Source organism: Labrus bergylta, chromosome 10, assembly GCF_963930695.1.
Source record: "Labrus bergylta chromosome 10, fLabBer1.1, whole genome shotgun sequence".
NCBI lineage: Eukaryota > Metazoa > Chordata > Actinopteri > Labriformes > Labridae > Labrus > Labrus bergylta.
This window is the reverse complement of record NC_089204.1, coordinates 19,871,017-19,891,830: the sequence shown is the minus strand read 5'-3', so window position 1 is coordinate 19,891,830 and position 20,814 is coordinate 19,871,017. Positions and strand designations below refer to the sequence as shown.

The following is a 20,814-nucleotide window of genomic DNA, read 5'->3' as shown; positions in this document are numbered from 1 at the left end:
ACACACAGGACATAATAACACACATATACAGTACACACAGAATACGACAAAGTTGTGACGTTATCGCTGGGCTATCTTTTAATTTCAGCCCCTTGTAATGCAAAAAAAAACAAAAAAAAAACATTCAAAAGCAGTCTTGCTATATGTTATTTACACAACTTTTCCAGCAAATGCACATACTGTAAGTGACCGTGCAGTGTATTCACGCAAACATTACGGCTCCTCTTTGCCGATCAAATCACTGTACAAAAAAAAAAATGAAAAAAGAAAAAACGAGCACAAGAGAAAAAAAATAACCCTGAAAAGAATCAACAGCGCCGCATTGAGCCTGAGAGGCTGTAAAAATAGGCACACGTCACCCGCACACACAGCCACAAAGCAGACTGCAGCAAGACAGATAGAAAAGACCAGATTCTCTTTTGTGTGACGCTGCTGTGAAACAGGTCTGGGTCAGCTGCTAATCTTAGAATAAAGAGATGTCAGTCTCTGAGCCGGAGTCGAATATAGCAGTTTGAAGACCTTTTATAAATCCTTTCTTTCCCTGTGACTTCCAATAGAAGATCTGCACCGAGAGAACTTATGATTCCCAGACGCTTATATTTAGTTAGTTTTGCCTTTATTCATTAGACACGCTTAGTAACATCTGCGTTAGTGATGCATATCAACCAAACCTTCACAGAGAAATGATCACAAAAAGCTACCCTTTCCTCTTCACCTCTATCTCTTAATGCAAAAAGAAACTGACCTCACTCTCATTTCCATCTCTGAATAACCTGCAGCGTTATCTGCAGACTCTTTCGCCTCCCTCTATTTCCCACTTCTAACATTTGGACTCTCTCTGTCCAGTAAGTAAAAACCTTGGTTCCCTGGAGGTTGCATGTAGTAATTTGTCCCTTGCTTTTTTTTTTTCTTTTTTTTTACTTTGTGTTCCCCTGCCCGTGACTTGTTGTCGCCCGCGGCACTTGGTTGCGTGGTAACATGTAGCCTCCGCTCCTTCAGTTCGGATAGGTCCAACACACTCAACCGGAGCTCCTTCGCTCGGGACAGTATGATGATTGAGGAGATTCTGGCCCCCACAAAGGACACGGTAAGAACCATTTCTCTTCTTCTTCATCTTTTGTTACCGCTATTTATTACTTCTTCACCATTTTTCTTGCTGTCTTTCTGTCCGTTCCTTTGATGGAAAAACAAGCAGGGTAGAGTTAAAAACAAGGAGCAGGGTAGCTCTACATGTCTTGCACAAAGGGTCAAAGCAGAGACAGTGCTGATGTCATGCTGGCCTCTGCCAAAGTGCTGAGGGTTAGTGTATAGCACCTTGACGAAGAGTTTATTCAAGCTTAAGGGCTCTGGGAGGCCCCTCTGTGCTCTCTCATGGAAAAAGATGGTCCTGTGCAGCGCTCGTGTTGGTGGCTGTAACCTCTTATTATAAACAATAAAAGAAATATGAAATACACGTTCAATGACCGCATCACCAGAGACCCTGAACTATACATGGCCAACTCTATGCTCCTACATTAGCTCTTTTAATTTGACCTAATCTTTTAAAAATTAAGTTGATACTAACTCTATATACATCAGATCAAAATGTAGTTTTTTCAACTTGGTGATCCATTTCCATGCGATCAAAAAATGTCGTACATCTGTTGTGTGAGGTTTTCAATAACATCCACTTCAATCTATATTGGGACTGTTTGAATTTAGATCCCCAACTTGTAGCATCATCTCATCCTGATGGGATAAAAAAACAAAAACAATGATTTCTTTGTTGGGAATTACATGAAGTGAAACAAAGCAGTCTGGACAACACATACAGTATACAGGGGCTAACAATGACCACAGATGGTCGTCAGTGCCACTTCTGAACTGTCTCTCTTCTCCTTTAAGCTTCAGAGTGTCTGTAAAGACATCTCCTACTTGGTTGACCCCCTCAATAAGGTATAAAGTGTTCGCAGACGTCCGCCTCATTCCTCAGTTGTGTCATTTTTCAGTCGCTGGCATGACGTTCAGCTCCCATTTCTCTTGAGTCTTGGTCTTTGTATAATTGTTTTTTGGTTTTTTTTGTTGGGGGGGGGTCTGTGTTATTCATCTGTCATTCATTGAACACTACCATACTATCCTGAGTTCCTATTGTTCTGTGTAACATAAGAAAAGATTCAGAAACTTATTTCCAGATTCTAGATTTTCAAGCATCATAATTATTGTTGCATGCTTTGATGCTTCAGCAAAATGTATTTTAGAAATATGAATGTGCTATTTATTATGTCCTCTGTTCTGATATTGGTGAGGTGTTAATAATGGGGGCATTTTTGGTGAATTATGAGTGAAGAAACTGTAAATGTTATCAGCTCATTGCTCCATTATACCATGCATGACTCCAGGATCTCGTGTTTCATCAGTTATGTCCATTTCTGTTCTTTGCCTTTTTTGTTTGCTTTTCATTTTGCACCTCAATCTCTGTCTGTCTCTTTCATAATGTTATTCTCCTAGCACCTGGCTGTGACCAGAGACTACAGCGCCGAGTGTATGCGACGCTACAGCTGGACACCAGACACTATGGACCACAGCCACAACACTGTGTCCAGCCCCATTCACTCTGGGTGAGAACAGCTGTACTTTCTACACGGCATACACAAGCTCCATGTGTATATACACACACACATACACACACACACATACGCTGCATTTGCATCAACATAACTATTGCGGAATCACACATTCTTTGTGCTTACTGCACAAAACAGTTGTATTGTCTTTGTTCTACCTCTAAGAGTCAATATTCAGCAAAACCTGCAGCAGTGATGCAGACAATGTGCACGGCTGTGGGATTTATGCAGTGCTGGAAAAAAAAAAAAGTCATCCTCTAAAGCTCTCATGGCACACTGTACGTCGAGTCATGTTCTCTTCACACACCTTTTTCTATCATCACAGAAACAAAGCACAGAGTCAGGGCTCCTGTGTCGCATTTGGCTACGCTGATAAGATTCTGCTCTCCTGCGCCTCACATACTTTGAGTATATGATGTTATAAAATTTTAATAATATCTACTCTGCATAAAACTTAATGCATCATCTCTGAGGTATTATGCTCAGGAATTAGATACGGGAATCTGTCATGTCTAGTGTCAGTTCTGAAGTCCTGTTTTTGTCTCATTTTGCTTTTTGTATGTTGCTGTCTATTTGCATAATATTTTGTCAGTTGTCATTATGTCCTCATTATGTCTTATGTCTTCTGTCTCTCTTTATTTTATTCCTGTTGTGTAATCTTTCATTCACTCCTCAGTAATTAATACAGATCCCAAAAGTGACTGTGAAATGTTGATACTAAAACTAGGTCCTGGGGGTTTGCCTCCTGCATTGCCTCCATGTGTTTATTTTGCAGCCTCTCCTCCCCGCTCCCTCAGTATGACTCCAGGTGATGACTGAGTTCGCTGCTCTCACCCATGATGCCGCAGTGACGTCACTCCCTCCTCCACCTCTTTCTCCCCCTCTCACTCTCTCCCTTTACTTATCCCCTCTTTCCTTTTCCAGTGTGTCCTCATCTCATCCGTGTGGTCTGGTGTTTCATTTGCACTTTGTAGATTTTAGAAGTGTGTAGTCGATGTGTTTGGAAGTCTCTCGGTGATGTGCAATCTCTCTCTCTCTCTCTCCCTCTCTTTCTCTTTCTCTCTCTCGCTCTCTCTCTCTCTCTCGCAGTGCACATTGCAAATACATCTTCCCTAAAACCTTACAGGGATTCTGAAATTTCAACATAAAGATTCAATAAAGCAGCAACACAGAACATAGCCGTATTTGTCTTTAAGTATAATGAATGTATATGAGTGCACAAAGTTACTTAATCCAACACTCTTCTTCACTCTTCACTGCTGTCAGTAAATATTTGAATGGGATGCAAACACATGCTCTTATTTTAAGGATTAGAACACATCACATAATAATCATATTAACCCTCTCTTGGTGAAACATCTGTGCAGGTGTTTAATATATGATCACTTAATGCTGCTTTAGAGAAACTGAAACTTTGGCAACAGTCTCACCTTCAGCCTCAAAACTAGAAGCAACTTAAAGATCCTGTGAGGAGTTTCTGGTTTGTTAAGATGCTGAAATAAATACCCTGTAAGAGCAAACCAGATCGTCACTTTAGCAATTTCTTATTTCTATAATGTTATTTCATGTCATTTTAAACACTGCAGAGGGATCAGACAAACTGAACTGCACACAGTCGAAACAGTCTTTTTGAAATATTGTTCACTGCAAAGAGTCCTGATGAGTGTTGGGTTTGACTGTTAAAAGAAAGCAGGATGCAGCGTCGGTGCCCCAGCGGTAAATGTTGCCCTGTGTATGGAGGCTCTAGTTCTCTCTATATATAGTGCTCTACTCTCTTTCCCACTGTCCTCTTGAAGAAAGGCATAAAGCTAATAAAAAAAAAAAAAAAATCTTAAAGGAGCAATATATAACTCTGACTAGTAGCATTTAAAATGGGTACTGCAGTCCAAATTGAACATTTGGGAGAGCGCTGTCTCCCCTTCGCCCCCCTCCTCTCTAGAGTGGATGCACACCCGGGTGGCCATGTCGCAGATACGGACGTTTCTCTGATGCTTCATGTCTTTAAAAAAAGGTTATTTTATTTGATGTTTAATTCAGTAGATTTCTTACATGTTGCTCCTTTAAAAAAAGGAAAGCAGAGTGAGATCTTTTTGTAAGAAAAAAACACTTTAGGATGTACAGGTCAAGATCAGCAAAGAGACAATAGGTACCGCTTTTCACCTAGGGATGAACTAAAAGTGTTACAGGCTGAAAGTTCCTCACAGGAGTTTACATTTTCAAATTTCTTTAGTTTCAGGCCATTTTTATAACTGTTTAAAGAGGCATGTGAAGGTGATAACTACCAACTTTCAGAACTCAAAGCATCATCATTTTTCTTTTTACCGTTTGGTCCCTTTCTCTTTTTCTCTTCTCTATTTTTTCCTTATTTTGATTTTTTTTGGCTGTACGGTGATCACAGCATGGGAATCGTCCTCCTCACTTGTATCAGTGTTATAGCTCCTCTATCTTTGTTTCTCTCTGTTTCTCTCTTTTTTTTTCTGCCTTTAACCTCGTTCCTCTCTTGCAGGTTCTTGGTCAGCTTCATGGTGGATGCCCGTGGCGGTTCCATGAGAGGCAGCCGCCACAATGGCATGCGCATCATCATCCCTCCCAGGAAGTGCACGGCACCCACACGTATCACCTGCCGCCTGGCCAAAAGGCACAAGCTGGCCTACCCCCCTCCTATGGTGGAGGGAGAAGGGCTGGTGAGCCGTCTGGTGGAGGTCGGACCTGCTGGGGCTCAGTTCCTAGGGTACGACGGCTTCTTTCTGTCTTGATGGCTTGCACTGCTCAGCAGGCCTAGCCAGCAGTCTACTCTGATATCAGGACTCAGTACAGCTCATTACCTCCTTAAACCTCTTCAGCAGCTCTAAAGTATATGGTTTTCCTTTTTTTTTTTTTTTCAGTCCTGTGATTGTGGAGATCCCCCATTTTGGTTCCATGCGGGGTAAAGAGAGGGAACTGATTGTGTTACGGAGTGAAAATGGGGACACGTGGAAGGAGCACCAGCCAGACGCCAGACCAGAAGACCTCATTGATCTGCTGGCTGGAATGGAAGAAGGTAAGAAAAAGAAACCTGCCACTTGTACCTGATTTTACCAAAGAAAGAAGGATTAAAGAAAGTTTATGCAACACAAGAGAAAGGGTGAACACCCTAACCCAAACCCGAACCCAAACCCGAACCACTAAGAAAAGCCTAACCCTAACCCTAACCTTTACACATAATCCAGGCCTGTATGTCAGAAAGTGACCTCAAACAGCACTTCTTTTTTCATGCATTTCTCAGCATTAAAATAGATACTGAGCCGAATGAGCACAAATAGTTTTTTTTGGAAATGAAAAAAATTATGTAAAGAGATGCATTGCAGTGTCTGATTTACTAAATATAACGTTGTACATAAAAAAAACAACTTTGAGATGTGTTGGCTTCATGCAACCGTTATTAGTGCCTCCATTTATGAAACACTGACCTGGAATAATCCAAAATTCAATCCAAAATAATGTTTTAGTTAATCTGTTTAATCTAGTTAGTTTAGTGTCCGTTTTTTATAGTAACACCGACCAAACTGCCAAGCCTCATAACAGCCTAATGTTTGAATTCAATTATAAAAATGTGTAAAGTGTATTATTACAAATAAACAATTCATAAAATCCAATTCATAAAAGCAATGTTTTCTTTTTCACAGAGCTGGACAGTCCTGTTGAGCTCGAGAAGAAGCGCATTTGCCGCATCGTCACCAGAGATTTCCCTCAGTATTTTGCTGTGGTGTCGCGGATCAAGCAGGAGTCGAACCACGTGGGTCCTGACGGGGGTCTCCTGTCCAGCAGCACCGTGCCCATGGTCCAGGCCTCTTTCCCACAGGGGGCGCTCACCAAGAGGATTCGTGTTGGCCTGCAGGTACAGCAGGCCTCTCTTGGATCTTCTCAAATTAAATATGAATCCTGACTCAGCTTTTTTTTTTTTTGCTTCATATACTGTACACTGACCTGTTATTAATTCATGCCGACCTAGTTTTTGGTTGTATATTTAGTCCTGCATCACATGCCTCCTCCTTATACTTTTTGAAAGCTTTGGAAAAGTTTGAGTATTTGTGTGTCCTCAAAGTTAAGTCAAAAAATAAACAATGATTCTGCTTCAATTTGTCCTCCTGTGTTAACGTTCAGGCCCAGCCTGTGCCCGATGACCTGGCACGGGCAGTTCTTGGGAACAGGGCAACCTTCAGCCCCATTGTTACTGTCGAGCCCAGGAGGCGGAAGTTCCACAAGCCCATCACCATGACGATCCCTGTCCCACCTCGATCGGCAGAAGGCCACCGCGGGGACTCTGCACCCTGCCTGCGTCTGCTCTGCAGCATCACAGGCAAGTAGACCTGTAAAAAAACTAGAGTTCGACAAGTAGCCATACATTGTAATATACAGTATAATATGTTGCTATACTTCTGTCCAAATTGCTTCTAGGACTAATATTACATTTTCATTATGTTTAACATTTAGACAAATGAATAGTGACAGCCATCATTTCCTTAGATGTGTTATGGATATGTTAATTGTGACGCCAGACGTAGATGGCCTTTTTTTGATTTCAAAAGTCACTGGGCAATATCAGAAGATGAAGAACTGAGAAGATAAAAGGATGAAGACTAAAAAAAAAGCTAAAACACTGGTTAAGGCTGGAAGAGTAGTGATCTCATCTCTTGGCTCTGATTCATGCAGGAGGGATGTCTCCTGCTCAGTGGGAGGACATCACAGGGACCACACCGCTGTCCTTTGTAACTGACTGCGTCTCCTTCACCACAAATGTGTCGGCCAGGTGAGTCAAAGAAAACACACTGTATGCACACACGTCATACACAAGGAGGACAGTTAAAGATGATGAACACTAAGAAAAGATACGCTATGGAAGGCCGTGTATTGAATTCACTCTCACATTTAAAATCCATGTCTCACTATATGTACAGTTTATAATGTTCTGGCATAACGCCACTTACTCACTTAGGATTATGGTAATTTATGTAATGCAATCATTCTGGGATAATCAATAGTCAAAGAATTGTCAAGTTTTTTAATTCAGTAGTTTTTATAGCAATTAATATATATATATATATATATATATATATATATATTTATTTATTTATTTATTTATTTATTCTCCTTTTAATATAAACTGATTAGATTCAGGGGTAAATTTTTCCAGAGCAAGACATGTGAATATTGCGCTTGTGCCTTTGGTAAATAATTAAAAATCTCCCTGTGAACTGAACTAATTAATTAAAAATAAATGTATCATTAAATCAATAATAAGTTGCATTTATTAGATCACTATAAAGACATTACAACCATTTCCCTCCAAAGCTATATACTCAGATTCTACATTTCATTGGTTGACTCTACCTTTGTATTGAATTTCTTTTCATCACTTGGTGGTAGCGTTCTAATGCAGACAACATCTTTCTTAGTGGTACAAAGTCAACCATTGTTTTGGCTTTCCAGACACTGAGGCTTCTAAACTGACCTCTGCAACCAAAGAGTATCTAAATGTATTCTCGTCCTTGCTAGATTGGAATCATGCTGTGAGAGTGCCGCCTGTTATTAGCAGAGCACCCTGTGGCGGCTCTGTAATCACATTGCTACAGTACACAGCTTCCATGTGTCTGTGTCTTCAGAGGAACATCCCACCTTATTTGATTAATCACTGCTGATGATTCACTTGTCTTAGAAATTGTGTGATACAAAAAAAGGCTTTCTTGTGCAGTGCAGATTTAGGTTGCTGTAAATCAACCCACGTATTAAAAGAATCACACGTCTCATTTCAAGATTGGTCCCGTTTCATCATTTGTTCCCAACTTCTCTTCTAATGTCTACTCGTTCATTGTCTGATCTCTCCTCCACAGGTTCTGGCTCGCAGACTGTCACCAGATTCCTGAGACGGTGAGTTTAGCGTCTCAGTTATACCGGGAGCTGATCTGCGTGCCGTACCTGGCCAAGTTTGTGGTTTTCGCCAAGATGAACGACCCCGTTGAGGCTCGGCTGCGCTGCTTCTGCATGACCGACGACAAGGTGGACAAAACCCTCGAGCAGCAGGAGAACTTTGAGGAAGTGGCACGCAGCAAAGACATTGAGGTTGGGACTTCTGTTTGTGTTGAACAAAAAGAGTATGATAAAGATGAGTTGACAAATGAATACATTTGAATAATTCATTCATTTATGTTTTGTCTAATGGTGTATGTAGGTTCTGGAGGGCAAGCCTATCCATGTGGACTGCTATGGCAACCTGTCTCCTCTCACTAAAAGTGGGCAGCAGCTGGTTTTTAACTTCTACTCTTTCAAGGAAAACAGACTTCCATTCAATGTGAAGGTATGAAATACACAAGCCTTACAATAAACCTTTTCTTTTTGCTGGTATAAACTGTCTATGATTCATTCCGTACTCATTTGTAAAAGGTACGTGCAGATTAAATGATGTCAGAAATGTAATATTCAGACATTGACCACAGCCCAGGGACATCAAGTGTAAGGGAATTATGTGATTCTAACAGGATCAGGGATTAACAATCTCTCTACTTTGGTCTGAGTCTTTTGACATGCATGTGAGTGAGAAATTAAACCCTTTCATCACTTTATGACAATTTAATATTTTAGGAATGTCTAATAGTGGCCGCTGTGCAACTAGAAAAGAAACACACAAAAAGGGACTTTTCTACTCCTTCTTGAACATTTTAAATACGATACACTCCTGATGCAGTTATTCTTTTTGTTTTTTTGCTGTCTTCCGCAGATCAGAGATATGGGCCAGGAGCCATGTGGCCGTCTCTCCTTCCTGAGAGAGCCAAAATCCAGCAAAGGCCTTCCACAGACTGCCATATGCAATTTGAATATCACACTGCCAACACACAAGAAGGTAGGAGCGCCATGGTTGAACAGCTCATCCTTTTTTAGGCAATTTCATATCATCTACATGCAAATGAAATAGCAATACAGAGAGCAGTGTTGTCCTTGACATCCAGAGGAGCCACTGAAGTTCATTTGGTCAGAAGTGACTCGCCTGCTGCTTGTGTCTTTTATTGGTGTTAAAGCCTGTGCCAGTCCTAAGACCCCACAACGTACACATGCGGCCACACATGCACAGCGTGCTTTCTCTATTGCCTGGCTCACTGTGGGTTCAAGAATTTGCGCAAAAAGAAAAGAAAATGTTTTGTTTGTTGTGGTGTTCATTGATCACAAGAAACTGAAATGATTTTGCTTTTGCTTTTGTTATTTTGCTGTTTATTTTTGATTAATCCTATAGACTTTTTCTGATGCGTTTTGTTGTTTTTGCTGCTCCATTTTCATCCCCTGAATTTTTCTTTCCATCTCCCCGCTCACTATAACGTCCCTGCTCTCCATTGTGTCATCTCTCTCCTCTCCTGCAATGCATCTTGGAATACCACAGGATATGGAGTCTGATCCTGATGATGAGGTAAAACAGATTCTTCATCATCACATGGAACTGCTTCTTCTTTTTCGTCCTTTTTGTTGGCTTTACAGCGTTATATTATATATATATTTGGTCTATGTCTGGTACCTTTGTGTGAATGTTGCTTCTGACTGCACTTTTTTACGCTGCTTTGTTGTTGCTGAAGTGACCTCATGTAGAAATGCATGAATGGAAATGGCAGACCTTTTAATCAGCAAGAATTTATTTATTGTTGTCTTCATCCCAAAGTCCAGTGGAGCCAGCTGCTGTTCCACTGTCAGCTTGTTTTTCATTTCTATCCTCCTTTTCATACATTTTCAACAGAAGTCACCATGTCTCCATCCTTACTATTAACTAGAGCCCGACCGATTAATCGGCCAGCAGATATTATCGGCCGATATTCGCGTATCCCGTGTCTATTGGTATCGGCTAATTTTATCACAGATATGTGCCCCTATTACTAGATTTATTCACAAGTCTCATATCGTTTCATTTGAGTTTCATTGTATTACACTAGCAGCGTGTCAAGCGGTGATACACTTACATGAGCAGTTGAGTGACCATCTTGTCTTCATTAAATATCTTTTCCACAAGTGTTTGATAACTGCTTTTGAGGGATCAGCGCAATAAATGTTTATATCTATATCTCTCCCTACAGATCGAATATAGATCTAAGAAAGATATCGGACAATATATCCGTATTGGATTTTCTTCTCTCCCCAATATCTATATTGGTATCAGCCCCAAAAATCCCATATCGGTCGGGTTCTAATTTCACTTATAGGAAGTTTCACACAGGACTACAGTATATTTTGTCAGCTTTAAATAAACCCTAACTCTTATCATTTGTCTTCTACATCACTGTTTTGTTGGAATCAATCCTTCCCTTCTTCACCCTTGTCCTTGGCCTGTGTCCAACAGAGAGTACTAACTTTATCCTGCATGTCAAAACATTTAAAGGAGAATTTGATAAAAAGGGAGTTAACGCTGTTTTGGTATTTGATTATTTACATTAATCATAGTGAATATGTGTGTAATATATGTGTAATATTCCTTCTTCCTGAGAATGTATCAAACTAATCTCCAGGAAGAATGTTGATATTGGACAATTTAGCACTTAAAAAAGTAAAACTAGATTATATTCTTTGGCAGAGTTTAATGTTGTTTTTTGCATTTTGCAAGACAGTTGAAGGTAAATAGAAAATCTAGAGGGAAATAGAGTGGGGAACACATCCACAAGAAGGCAGAGGGTCGAACCCTGGGCAGACAGGACTTAGCCTTTGTACATGGGGGCCTTCTCATCCAACTGAGCTAGACCAGAGTGCAATGTGGCAGCATACTTAATATCATTGCGAGCATCTACTGTACATAAACATTCATAAATCAAATAATAGTTCATAAAGATTATAATAAAGATGGAACTTTTAAAATCACAATTTGCCTTTTTCATACAGAGATTCAGTGGTAATGCCATAAATAAGATTGTGCAGGCCCAGCTGCCCCAGTGTGGGATTTCAGAGAGCATGTCGTTGTTAGGGGAGCAAAAAAAAAGGTGTGGCATGTACAGAACACTTCCAGCTCTGTCCTGATACATTAGACCAACATCCATCAGGCAAAGTGACAAACCCTCCACACCTTAACTTTCCACATTGTTACATAATGCAGTGTCTTTTAAACTCTTGTCTAATTGAGACGGAGCTGAAAACAAAGCAGATAGTGTCTGTGGTTATTTCATTGCAAAGACATTGAGAAATGACAAGAGTGAAGAGATACAGGGAAGCACTCCATTACTCACCAGAGTGGACTCTAAATTCTTCACTTTGCAAGTACTAACAGCATGGACTGATTGGCTAAAAACAGAACAGTATTTGTGCATCGCAGTACTACTTAAACAAGCTAACATTATTATTTAGACCTACATCTTTTATGGTGAAATCATATACACTTCGCCATATTTTTTTTGTTAAAGCACCTTTTGTTGTTTTTTATTTGTTGCAGACTGAAAAGCCAGAACGACGCCATACCTTTGCCTCCTTAGCTTTGCGTAAGCGCTACAGCTATTTGACCGACCCAGCAGCGAGTGAGTTGCCCATTTTTACTTACATGAACATTTTTACTTGAGTTCAGATGTTCTGTCATTTTAACAAGTTTTAGTGTCTAAATGTCCCTTTATACAGTATTCATATTATTTTTACATATATCCAGAGTATAGGAAGACATCTACCATGTTTCTCAATCATTTATTCTATTCACCTGACACATACTATTCTATCATCTGTCATTCATAAAGCATTTGCATGGTTTACTGTCTGTTACGCTTCGCTTACCCACCCCATGTTTACAAAAAGTCTCAACTGTTACATTATTTTACATTTGTGGAAACATTGGGAAATCATCTGTCTGTTCATTTATAATTTCCGAAAAATGTTTTGATTCATGTTGAATAAAAATATTCATTTGAATTGTTCTCATTTCCTTTAGTGGCCATTTCACTCTTATTGGCTTTATGATTGTGTGCGGCTGTATAAATTAGTGTGGTAAAAGGTTGCACTTTACATTCACTTGATTTCACCTACAGAGAGACTTTGTTTGCCAGATTTTCTACTATTCAAATTTTGCAAATTATTTAAAAAAAGCTGCATACAATTCTATGCACCAGTTGTATTTTGAGGGGTAGTATTTGTACAGCACTTTCAGTTTGAATGGCTGATGTGCTGTTACTTTTTGTAAAGTGCAACCTCATATTTTTATTTCAAGTCATTCCGAAACAAATAGAGTGATTTTTTTTATTAATGTTATACACTTGTGGGGTCATCTCTGGCATTGAAAATGAAAATTGAAGGATAAACACTTGAAAATCTAACACGAACAGTAAAAGGCACTGTTGCAAGGAGGCAAATAGATAAAACACATCAAAAGTCAATGGAATTGTACTGTTTTTGGTTCTCATGTCATTTTGTTGTCAACTCTACCATATGTCAAACATGTTTTTCTTGGACATGCTCTTTTGTTTATTTGGTGTACATTCTCTCACTGATTCGAGATCCTCATTTACCATATCATCCTGGATTTTTAAATATGAACGTTTTTATTCACGTGAAAAAATGTGTCTTGCTGTTTTGTTAATTCTGTTTCTGACTGACTCCAATTTCTCTTTCTGGTTTTTATGTTTTATTTCAAATTATTTTCGTTACATTTTATTTTTACTCCCTTATTGCTTTTGGTTTAAATTATTGTCGAAGAAACTACTGATCGAAGCTCGCCGAGAACACAGCCTTCTAGCTACCCTCACAAACCTGTCTTTTCAACGAGATCTTATCAGGCGTGGACGCCTGTTCCTGTCGCCGTCCCTGGTCAAGCCAAGTCTGGTTTTGGCTCCCTCTCCAGTTCGTCATCCAACACGCCCTCTGCCTCTCCATTAAAATCGGTCTGGTCCATCAACTCTGCCTCCCCAATCAAGACCAACATCCCTGGATCCCCCGCCTCCTCTGTAAAGTCAGTTAGTGACATGGCATCTCCCATTCGAACTTACAGAACTATCTCTTCTCCTATAAAAACTGTAGTCCAACAAGCGCAGTATCCAGGGCAGGCCACCCCCAGTCCCCTGGCCTCACCATGCAAAAGTGTCCCAGATCCTATGTCTATGAAAGGTCTGGCAGCATATTCTGCCAGGACCTCCCCTATTACTGTCTCGGGAGGGGGAAGCACACTTCTTGAGAGAGCATCCATAGGCATGACCCCACCATCTTCTCCAAAATCTTCTCTAAGTATGTTCAGTTCACCTCTGTCATACAAAACTGTTATGGGGGCATCTAGCAGCACTGCATCTTCTTCCTCCCCCATAAAAACAGTCCCTGGTCTCTCCTCTGTGCGTTCTTTTGCCGCTGAAGTCACTGGTCCTGCAAGGAACCTGTTCTCCTCATTTTCATCACCACAGAAATCCAACACAGCTCCAAGTGCTGCAGCTCTGATCAATGGAACTGTATCACCTACACAGTACCGCTCTTCTTCCCCAAATTCTCTTCTCGCAAGTAGTCTGCAAGAAAGAATACAAGCAACTACCAATGCTGCAACTACAAGTGTCAATGCAGCCTTTGATGAGGTGGAGAAAACTTTTAATTCTTGTTCTGCAGGCTATGGCACCTTGAAGTCCATGTCTTCTTCAGCATCTTCCTCCTATCAGTCCTTTAGATCATCAGCTTCTAATTCCCTTTACCCCTCTCTCAGATCCCCCCCTAATGCCACCACTGCTGTAACATCCAGTACAATGACTGTTCCAGTGTACTCTGTTATTAATGTGCTGCCAGAGCCCCAGTTCAAAAAGCTACCTGAGGTGTCCAAGTCAGCTGCTGCCCTTTTGTCCCCACGGAAGACTGTGCCGGCTGAGGTGAATGCTCAGTTGCAGTCTTCCTTTGCCAAAACTCTTTCCCCTATCAAAACCCCTCTTTTTTCTGCTGGCCTGAAATCCAACACCACATCACTTTCATCTAGCCAAGAGATTCTAAAGGATGTGGCTGAAATGAAAGAGGACTTGATACGAATGTCTGCTATTTTGCAGACAGACCCAAACTCCACAGCCAACAAAGGACTTCAGTCAGATTCTCCAAGAGAGGCGAAGATAGAGGACGAGGAACCATATAGGATTGTTGAGAAAGTAAAACAAGATTTGGTCAAAGTGAGTGAAATACTTACTAAAGATGCTGGGAAGGATGGTAGAGTTTCCCTGACAAGAGGTTCTTTGGATGACATACACTTCTCAAAAGTACAAGTTGAACAACCACCAAGCAACTGGAGCTATCCGCCAAGATATGAGACTGTGGTTCCTCAAGCTAAATCAAAAACAATACCAGATAGAGATTTCAATCTTTCCAAAGTTGTTGACTACCTGGTCAATGATGTTGGTAGCAGCTCTTTCTCCAAAATGCATGACACAAAGCCTAAAGCAGATGAGGGTAAAAGAGAAGGGGAGGGCAAGGACAAGCAAAAACGCATCCTAAAACCCACTATAGCAGTTCAGGAGCACAAGCTCAAAATGCCTCCAACAACCATGCGCTCTTCAGCTTCAGACAAAGAGATCAATAAAGTAGCAGATGCACTTTTTGGAGCGGACACTGTGCTAGAATCTCCTGATGATATCTCACATGAACAGGATAAAAGTCCCCTCTCAGACAGTGGCTTTGAGACCAGGAGTGAAAGGACACCTTCTGCCCCTCCAAGTGCAGAAGGCATGGGCCCCAAGGCCCTTTTTCAGGATATCCCAGTTCCCCCTGTGATCACTGAGACAAGGACTGAAGTTGTTCATGTTATCAGGAGTTATGAGACCCCAGAGGATAACAAACAACCTGCAATGGAAGATGCAAATTCTGTCAGATATATTGATTCAGAATCTAAAAGCCACCTGAATCAGACTCAATCAAGCCCAGAACAGAATAAATGCTATTCAATAAAAGTTAGCCCTGATGATGATCCAATGGGAAAAGGGATGAGGGTAAAAGAAGAGACGCACATTACAACTACCACCAGGATGGTGTACCACAAACAATCTGCCAAGGAAGCTGCATCGGAGAGGTGTGAAGAGACTATGTCTGTGCATGACATAATGAAAGCTTTTCAGTCTGGCAAGGACCCTTCTAGAGAACTTGCTGGACTATTTGAGCACAAGTCTGGCAAAGAGGAAACATCGCAAAGAGTTCTCGAAGACATCAACTCCAAACCTAAGGTTGAAAGAATAATTGAGGTTCATATTGAAAAAGGCAATAAAACAGACCCAACAGAGGTCATAATCAGAGAGACTAAAAACCATGCAGAGAAGGAAATGTATTACTACCCAGGGAATAGACAGGACGAGGAGGAGCCTGAGGAATCTCTTCCAGTATACCTTGACTCTCCCAGAATGAGCACACCTATGGAGGAAGAAAGTCGCCCCAGTTCAGCCCAACTCATGGCAGATGACTCTTACAAGACATTAAAGCTACTGAGCCAGCAATCTGTAGAGTACAATGAGGATGAATCGTCAGAACTAAGGGGAGAATCTTATAATTTTGCAGAGAAAATGCTACTGTCTGAGAAATTTGACCAGTCTCATTCCGACACAGAGGAATATCTGAGAGATAGGTCTCGCTTCCATTCACCAGACAGAAGTAGTCACAGTGAGGGTAGATCAGTTGGGCCAAGGACAGAGTATGTTTTTAGGTCATCAAGAAATGTTTTTGACAAATCTGGAAGAATGGCAAATGTTGATGATAACTTTGACAAACTGACACTCCTACAGTACTCTTCTGAGCCTGGTAGCCCAAAGCAGTCTGTTTGGATGCGTGTGTCTGATGATGCTCAGAGTAAGGACAGAGGACAGCTTATGTATGAGGACAGGGTGGACAGGACTGTAAAAGAGGCAGAGGAAAAGCTCAGTGAGGTGTCCCAGTTCTTTCGTGATAAAACAGAACAACTCAATGATGAGCTCTCATCTCCAGAGAAGAAATCTCGCAGACCAGACTTCAGGGAATCCCGATCAGGGCCCAGTTCCACACACAGCAGCCCAGAGAGGTCAGCTTATAGAAACGGGGGTAGTGGAGAGGAATGGAGCAGAGAAAGGCTACGAGACAGGTTCAGCTCCAGCGATAGAAAATGTGCAAGCTTACCCAGCAGTCCAGAGAGGAGAGTATTGCTGCAATACACTGATTCAGAACGAAGACAGCAAGATGATAAATCAAAAGGAAGCACAGGTGAAAGCCCTAAGCCTTTTCAAATGTCTTCTTCTAAAGTGAGTGCAGTAAGACTAAAGTTTGAGCAAGAGGCTCAAAGGCAAGAAAGGAGTCATCAAGCTGGCCAAAATTCAAATCCGCCCATCAGGAAGCTCCAGGAAAGTAAGCTGCCCGTCTATCAGGTGTTTTCTGGTTCAAGCACCCCAAAAACACCAGATAGTCCAGGAAACCAGAGGAGATGTCTAGATAGCCAATCCAATAAGTTCTCACCGAAGCACGAGACCACTAAAACAGATCAGGATGATAAAAAGTTATTTAAAGCATGGGAGGGCCAAGATTACGGGAACTTTAAATCTCAATCCCCTAAAATATCACAACCTCTAATTAATGATGGCAATACCAGTGATCCCCAAAGACAAGAAACCACCAAGAAAATAATCTACACAGAATTCATTGTCCGAGAAAATCCAAATAGTAATGATAGTCTAAAAAAAAACTCGGAATCGCAAATACCTGTAAGAAAGCCATCTAATTTCTCAGAAAATCACAAATCCACCACTTTAAAATTAGATGCCTCTGTTGAACCATATGAGAGGACTGGGTCCCATATACCTACTTTAGCTAAAGGTCGCTTACACAGTAGCTCTGATTCCAACAAGTCTACTTGGGGATCATCAGTAGGAAAATCCTCAGACTCTTCAGACGGTAGTGTGTCAAATGTAGTGTGTAATGGTGTTGATAGTGACCAGATAGAGTATTTTGAAGAAGTAACTCCTGTTGTTGTTACAGAGGGATTCAAAGATATCAAACCTTTACCTGTGTATGTTAGCATCCAAGTAGGAAAGCAATTTGAGAAAGAAACAGCTTCGGGGCAGCTTGGAACCTACAAAAAGATAGTTAGTCATGAGAGTAGGACAGTGCATGAGACTAGGGGTGCTTTTTACACTGTCAAGCAAAAACAGTCTCCATCTCCTCAAGGAAGTCCAGAAGATGACACTCTAGAACAAGTGACTTTCATGGACAGCTCTGGGAAAAGTCCTGTGACCCCTGAGACCCCCAGCTCAGAGGAAGTAAGTCTGACCTCAAGAACACCAGACTCTGTGATAGGTTTCATGCCTGGCATGCCAAGCCCTATCCTCGAAGAGTCTGAGGAGGAAGAAGGGAAAACCTTCATCTACAAGGAGCCCTCAAAAGAAAAACCCAAGCCAGCGTCCTCAGGGAATCACAGTAAAAAACAGGATGCACAGAGACCAAAGTCAAAGGAGAAAAGAGTGGCTTATATAGAGTTTCCTCCTCCACCTCCTTTAGAGACAGAGCAGTCCGACCCTGATAAAAGGGGTTCATGTGCTTCTTCCGAGGCAGAGACTGAGATGATAGAGGTGAACCTTCAAGAGGAGCATGATAGGCATCTCCTTGCTGAGCCAATCATAAGGGTCCAGCCTCCATCCCCTATCCCCCCTGGAGCTGATAACAGCGACTCTAGTGATGATGAATCTGTTTTCCATCCCATTCCAATCAAGAAGTACACATTCAAAATGAAAGAGGAGGGAGAAAAAGGGCAAAAACAAAATAGATCAGAGAGAGATGCAAATGACAAAGATCCCGGACTCAATGGTGTTGTAAAGGGGGATGATGCTGACTTAGAACAAAATGGCAATGACCAGTCAATTACTGACTGTTCCATAGCAACCACTGCTGAGTTCTCTCATGACACAGATGCAACTGAAGTAGACTCTTTAGATGGGTATGACCTGCAGGATGAGGATGATGGACTGAGCGAGGACCCTAAAACTTCTAGTCTTTCCAATGATGGAAAACCAACTGACCGCTCATTTAGCCAGTCAAAGCTTGAAGTGATAGAGGAAGAGAAATGTGAAGAAGGTGGCGAGAATGGCAAGACTAAAACAAGCACATCCTCAGCGAAAAGCAGTGGAGATGAAAAGGATTATACCCTTGAAGGAAGACATCCAGATAGGCTGAGCTTTGGAGAAAACTACTTTGGCTACCAACTAGAAGAAGAGCTAAATTCAACCTTTAAAACTGTTGCCACCAAAGGCCTGGACTTTGACCCCTGGTCAACCAAAGGAGGTGAAAGTGATGGAGTTTTTGATTCAAAGGCAAAAGATGAGGATCCAAAGCCCTTTGGTTTATCGGTGGACGACAAATCCCAGGCTACAACTCCTGACACAACTCCTGCTCGAACACCGACTGATGAGAGCACACCGACTAGTGAGCCTAACCCCTTCCCTTTCCACGAAGGGAAGATGTTTGAGATGACCCGCAGTGGTGCTATTGACATGAGCAAGCGGGACTTTGTTGAAGAGAGGCTTCAGTTTTTCCAGATTGGTGAGCATTCCTCTGACCCAAAAACAGGGGAAAAGGGGAGAGGGGGCAAGGTCCTGGGGGTAATTTCCTCTCAGTCAAAAACAGGGGCCGCAGTAGATGGGATGGTGAATGTTATAGATACAACCACAGACAGCAGCACTACACCAACAACACCAGCAGCATCAGCAGCAAAATGCGGCCCTGCACAGCCCGGCAGTGACACTGGCCATACTGGTACCGATGCCCCAACCTGTGAAGCCATAGCTGAGACCGCCTCTTCTTGCACAATCACAGCCTCTAAGGTTGATCCCAAATTACGCACTCCAATTAAGATGGGCATAGCTGCCTCTATTACTGTGAAAAAAGACTCGGGGGATCTCACCGATTGTAAAGCTGAGATTTCGGAGGGTCAGATGGTGCCAGAATATATCAGTATAGAGGGTCAGTGTACAGAGAGCCAGTCCATCAGACATTCTGAGTCCAAGCTAGAAAGAAGAGATTACCCTTCTGAAAACTGCAACAACAACAACAACCTCGAGTCCTCCAGCGTTCAGGCCAACTACATCCAATGTGGTAGTGTGGTGTTTAATTTGCAGTCCTCCTCTGAGCCCACTCTTCAGAAGGCCAGCAGGATAGAAACATTGTGCTGTAGGGATTTAGAAGAGAGAGTGGAAGTTCACAAAAGCAATCAAGTGCAAGAGCAGATAAGCGAAACAGTTAAAGAAAGTGAAGTGAAGCAGCCGAAGTCTAGGCTTCCAGTCAAAGCGTCAGGGTGGTCTTTTCACACACAGGGAACAGCCATAGGCAAACATAAACACAAACAGGCAGTGACGGTTGAAGTACGGAAAAGAGGAGAGCCAGCCATAGCAAAAGTAGAGCCCAGGTCTAGAATACCAATCAAGGATGTTAAAAAGAGTAGTCCCGCTACTACGGCTAGTTCACTTGGTTCACTCCGGGTTACCTCACAGCCAACAAGGGCATTGGACAGAGACAGAGCAGCCATAAAGTTACCCTCAAGGCTACCGCCTAAGGACAGGAATCAGGCCAGTAGCGTTACAGGTAGACAGGACAGACAGGAGAACCCCAGTGAGGTTTGTAAGCGCACCATTGAGTACTTTAAAAGCATTAGCGGGGAGACGCTAAAGTTGGTGGACCGCCTGTCAGACGAGGAGAAAAAGGCGCAGACAGAGCAGTCGGAGGAAGACAGCACCTCCCGGAGCACCTCTCTGTCGGACGCCTCCCAGCCTTCCCAGCCCTCCCAGCCCTCCCAGCCCTCCCGCTCATCCAGGTCTGGTAGAGGTTCGAGGGCTGAGGCCGGGGCCGCGTCCGTAAGGGCAAAGGTGGCGACGACGGACAGGGCCTCCGGCAGTGAGAGGAACAGGAGGAGTAGGCGGACTGGTGGGAAGGAGGGCAGTCAGGGACTCACAGGGTCTCGAACGCCTCCCATCGCGGAGATCAAGCCTAGTTTGTAAAACTTTCACACTATGTTAAAAATACATCTATATATTTTTATATTTCACTTTTAGTTGCATGACATCGTTGTGATCGTTTAATGGATTGACTGGAATGCCTGTGGCGTGTTTACATATTCTCTTCAGAACAGTAGCTGTCATTTAAATTTCTTTTTTTTGTCATTGATGTAATGTGTACTGTATTGTCCTTGTTGCAAGATTCTCTTTCCTATGTTCCCCTCTGCCAACCCTTTTTAACCTCTGTATAGTAGAGAGAGCATGCCAGCAGTAGTGACTGGTCC

The 20,814-nt window shown here is 42.1% G+C and overlaps 1 protein-coding gene across 12 annotated transcripts in view; it reads left to right on the top strand.

Annotated features, from left to right (window-relative positions):
* Positions 1–20,814, top strand: part of LOC109987898 (ankyrin-3-like) — a 130,509-nt gene that overhangs the window by 96,449 nt on the left and 13,246 nt on the right. For 9 of the 12 annotated variants that reach the window (XM_065959612.1, XM_065959615.1, XM_065959613.1 and 6 more), the window contains 15 exons: positions 985–1,087; positions 1,885–1,935; positions 2,488–2,597; positions 3,379–3,411; positions 5,110–5,334; positions 5,489–5,643; positions 6,269–6,480; positions 6,747–6,942; positions 7,296–7,392; positions 8,474–8,702; positions 8,812–8,937; positions 9,358–9,480; positions 10,012–10,038; positions 12,034–12,115; positions 13,278–20,525. In XM_065959612.1, coding sequence (XP_065815684.1) covers positions 985–1,087; positions 1,885–1,935; positions 2,488–2,597; positions 3,379–3,411; positions 5,110–5,334; positions 5,489–5,643; positions 6,269–6,480; positions 6,747–6,942; positions 7,296–7,392; positions 8,474–8,702; positions 8,812–8,937; positions 9,358–9,480; positions 10,012–10,038; positions 12,034–12,115; positions 13,278–20,525 — 9,017 coding nt within the window. The remainder of the gene's footprint in view (positions 1–984; positions 1,088–1,884; positions 1,936–2,487; positions 2,598–3,378; positions 3,412–5,109; positions 5,335–5,488; positions 5,644–6,268; positions 6,481–6,746; positions 6,943–7,295; positions 7,393–8,473; positions 8,703–8,811; positions 8,938–9,357; positions 9,481–10,011; positions 10,039–12,033; positions 12,116–13,277; positions 20,526–20,814) is intronic. The other 3 variants (XM_065959611.1, XM_065959617.1, XM_065959622.1) reach the window with 3 other exon arrangements.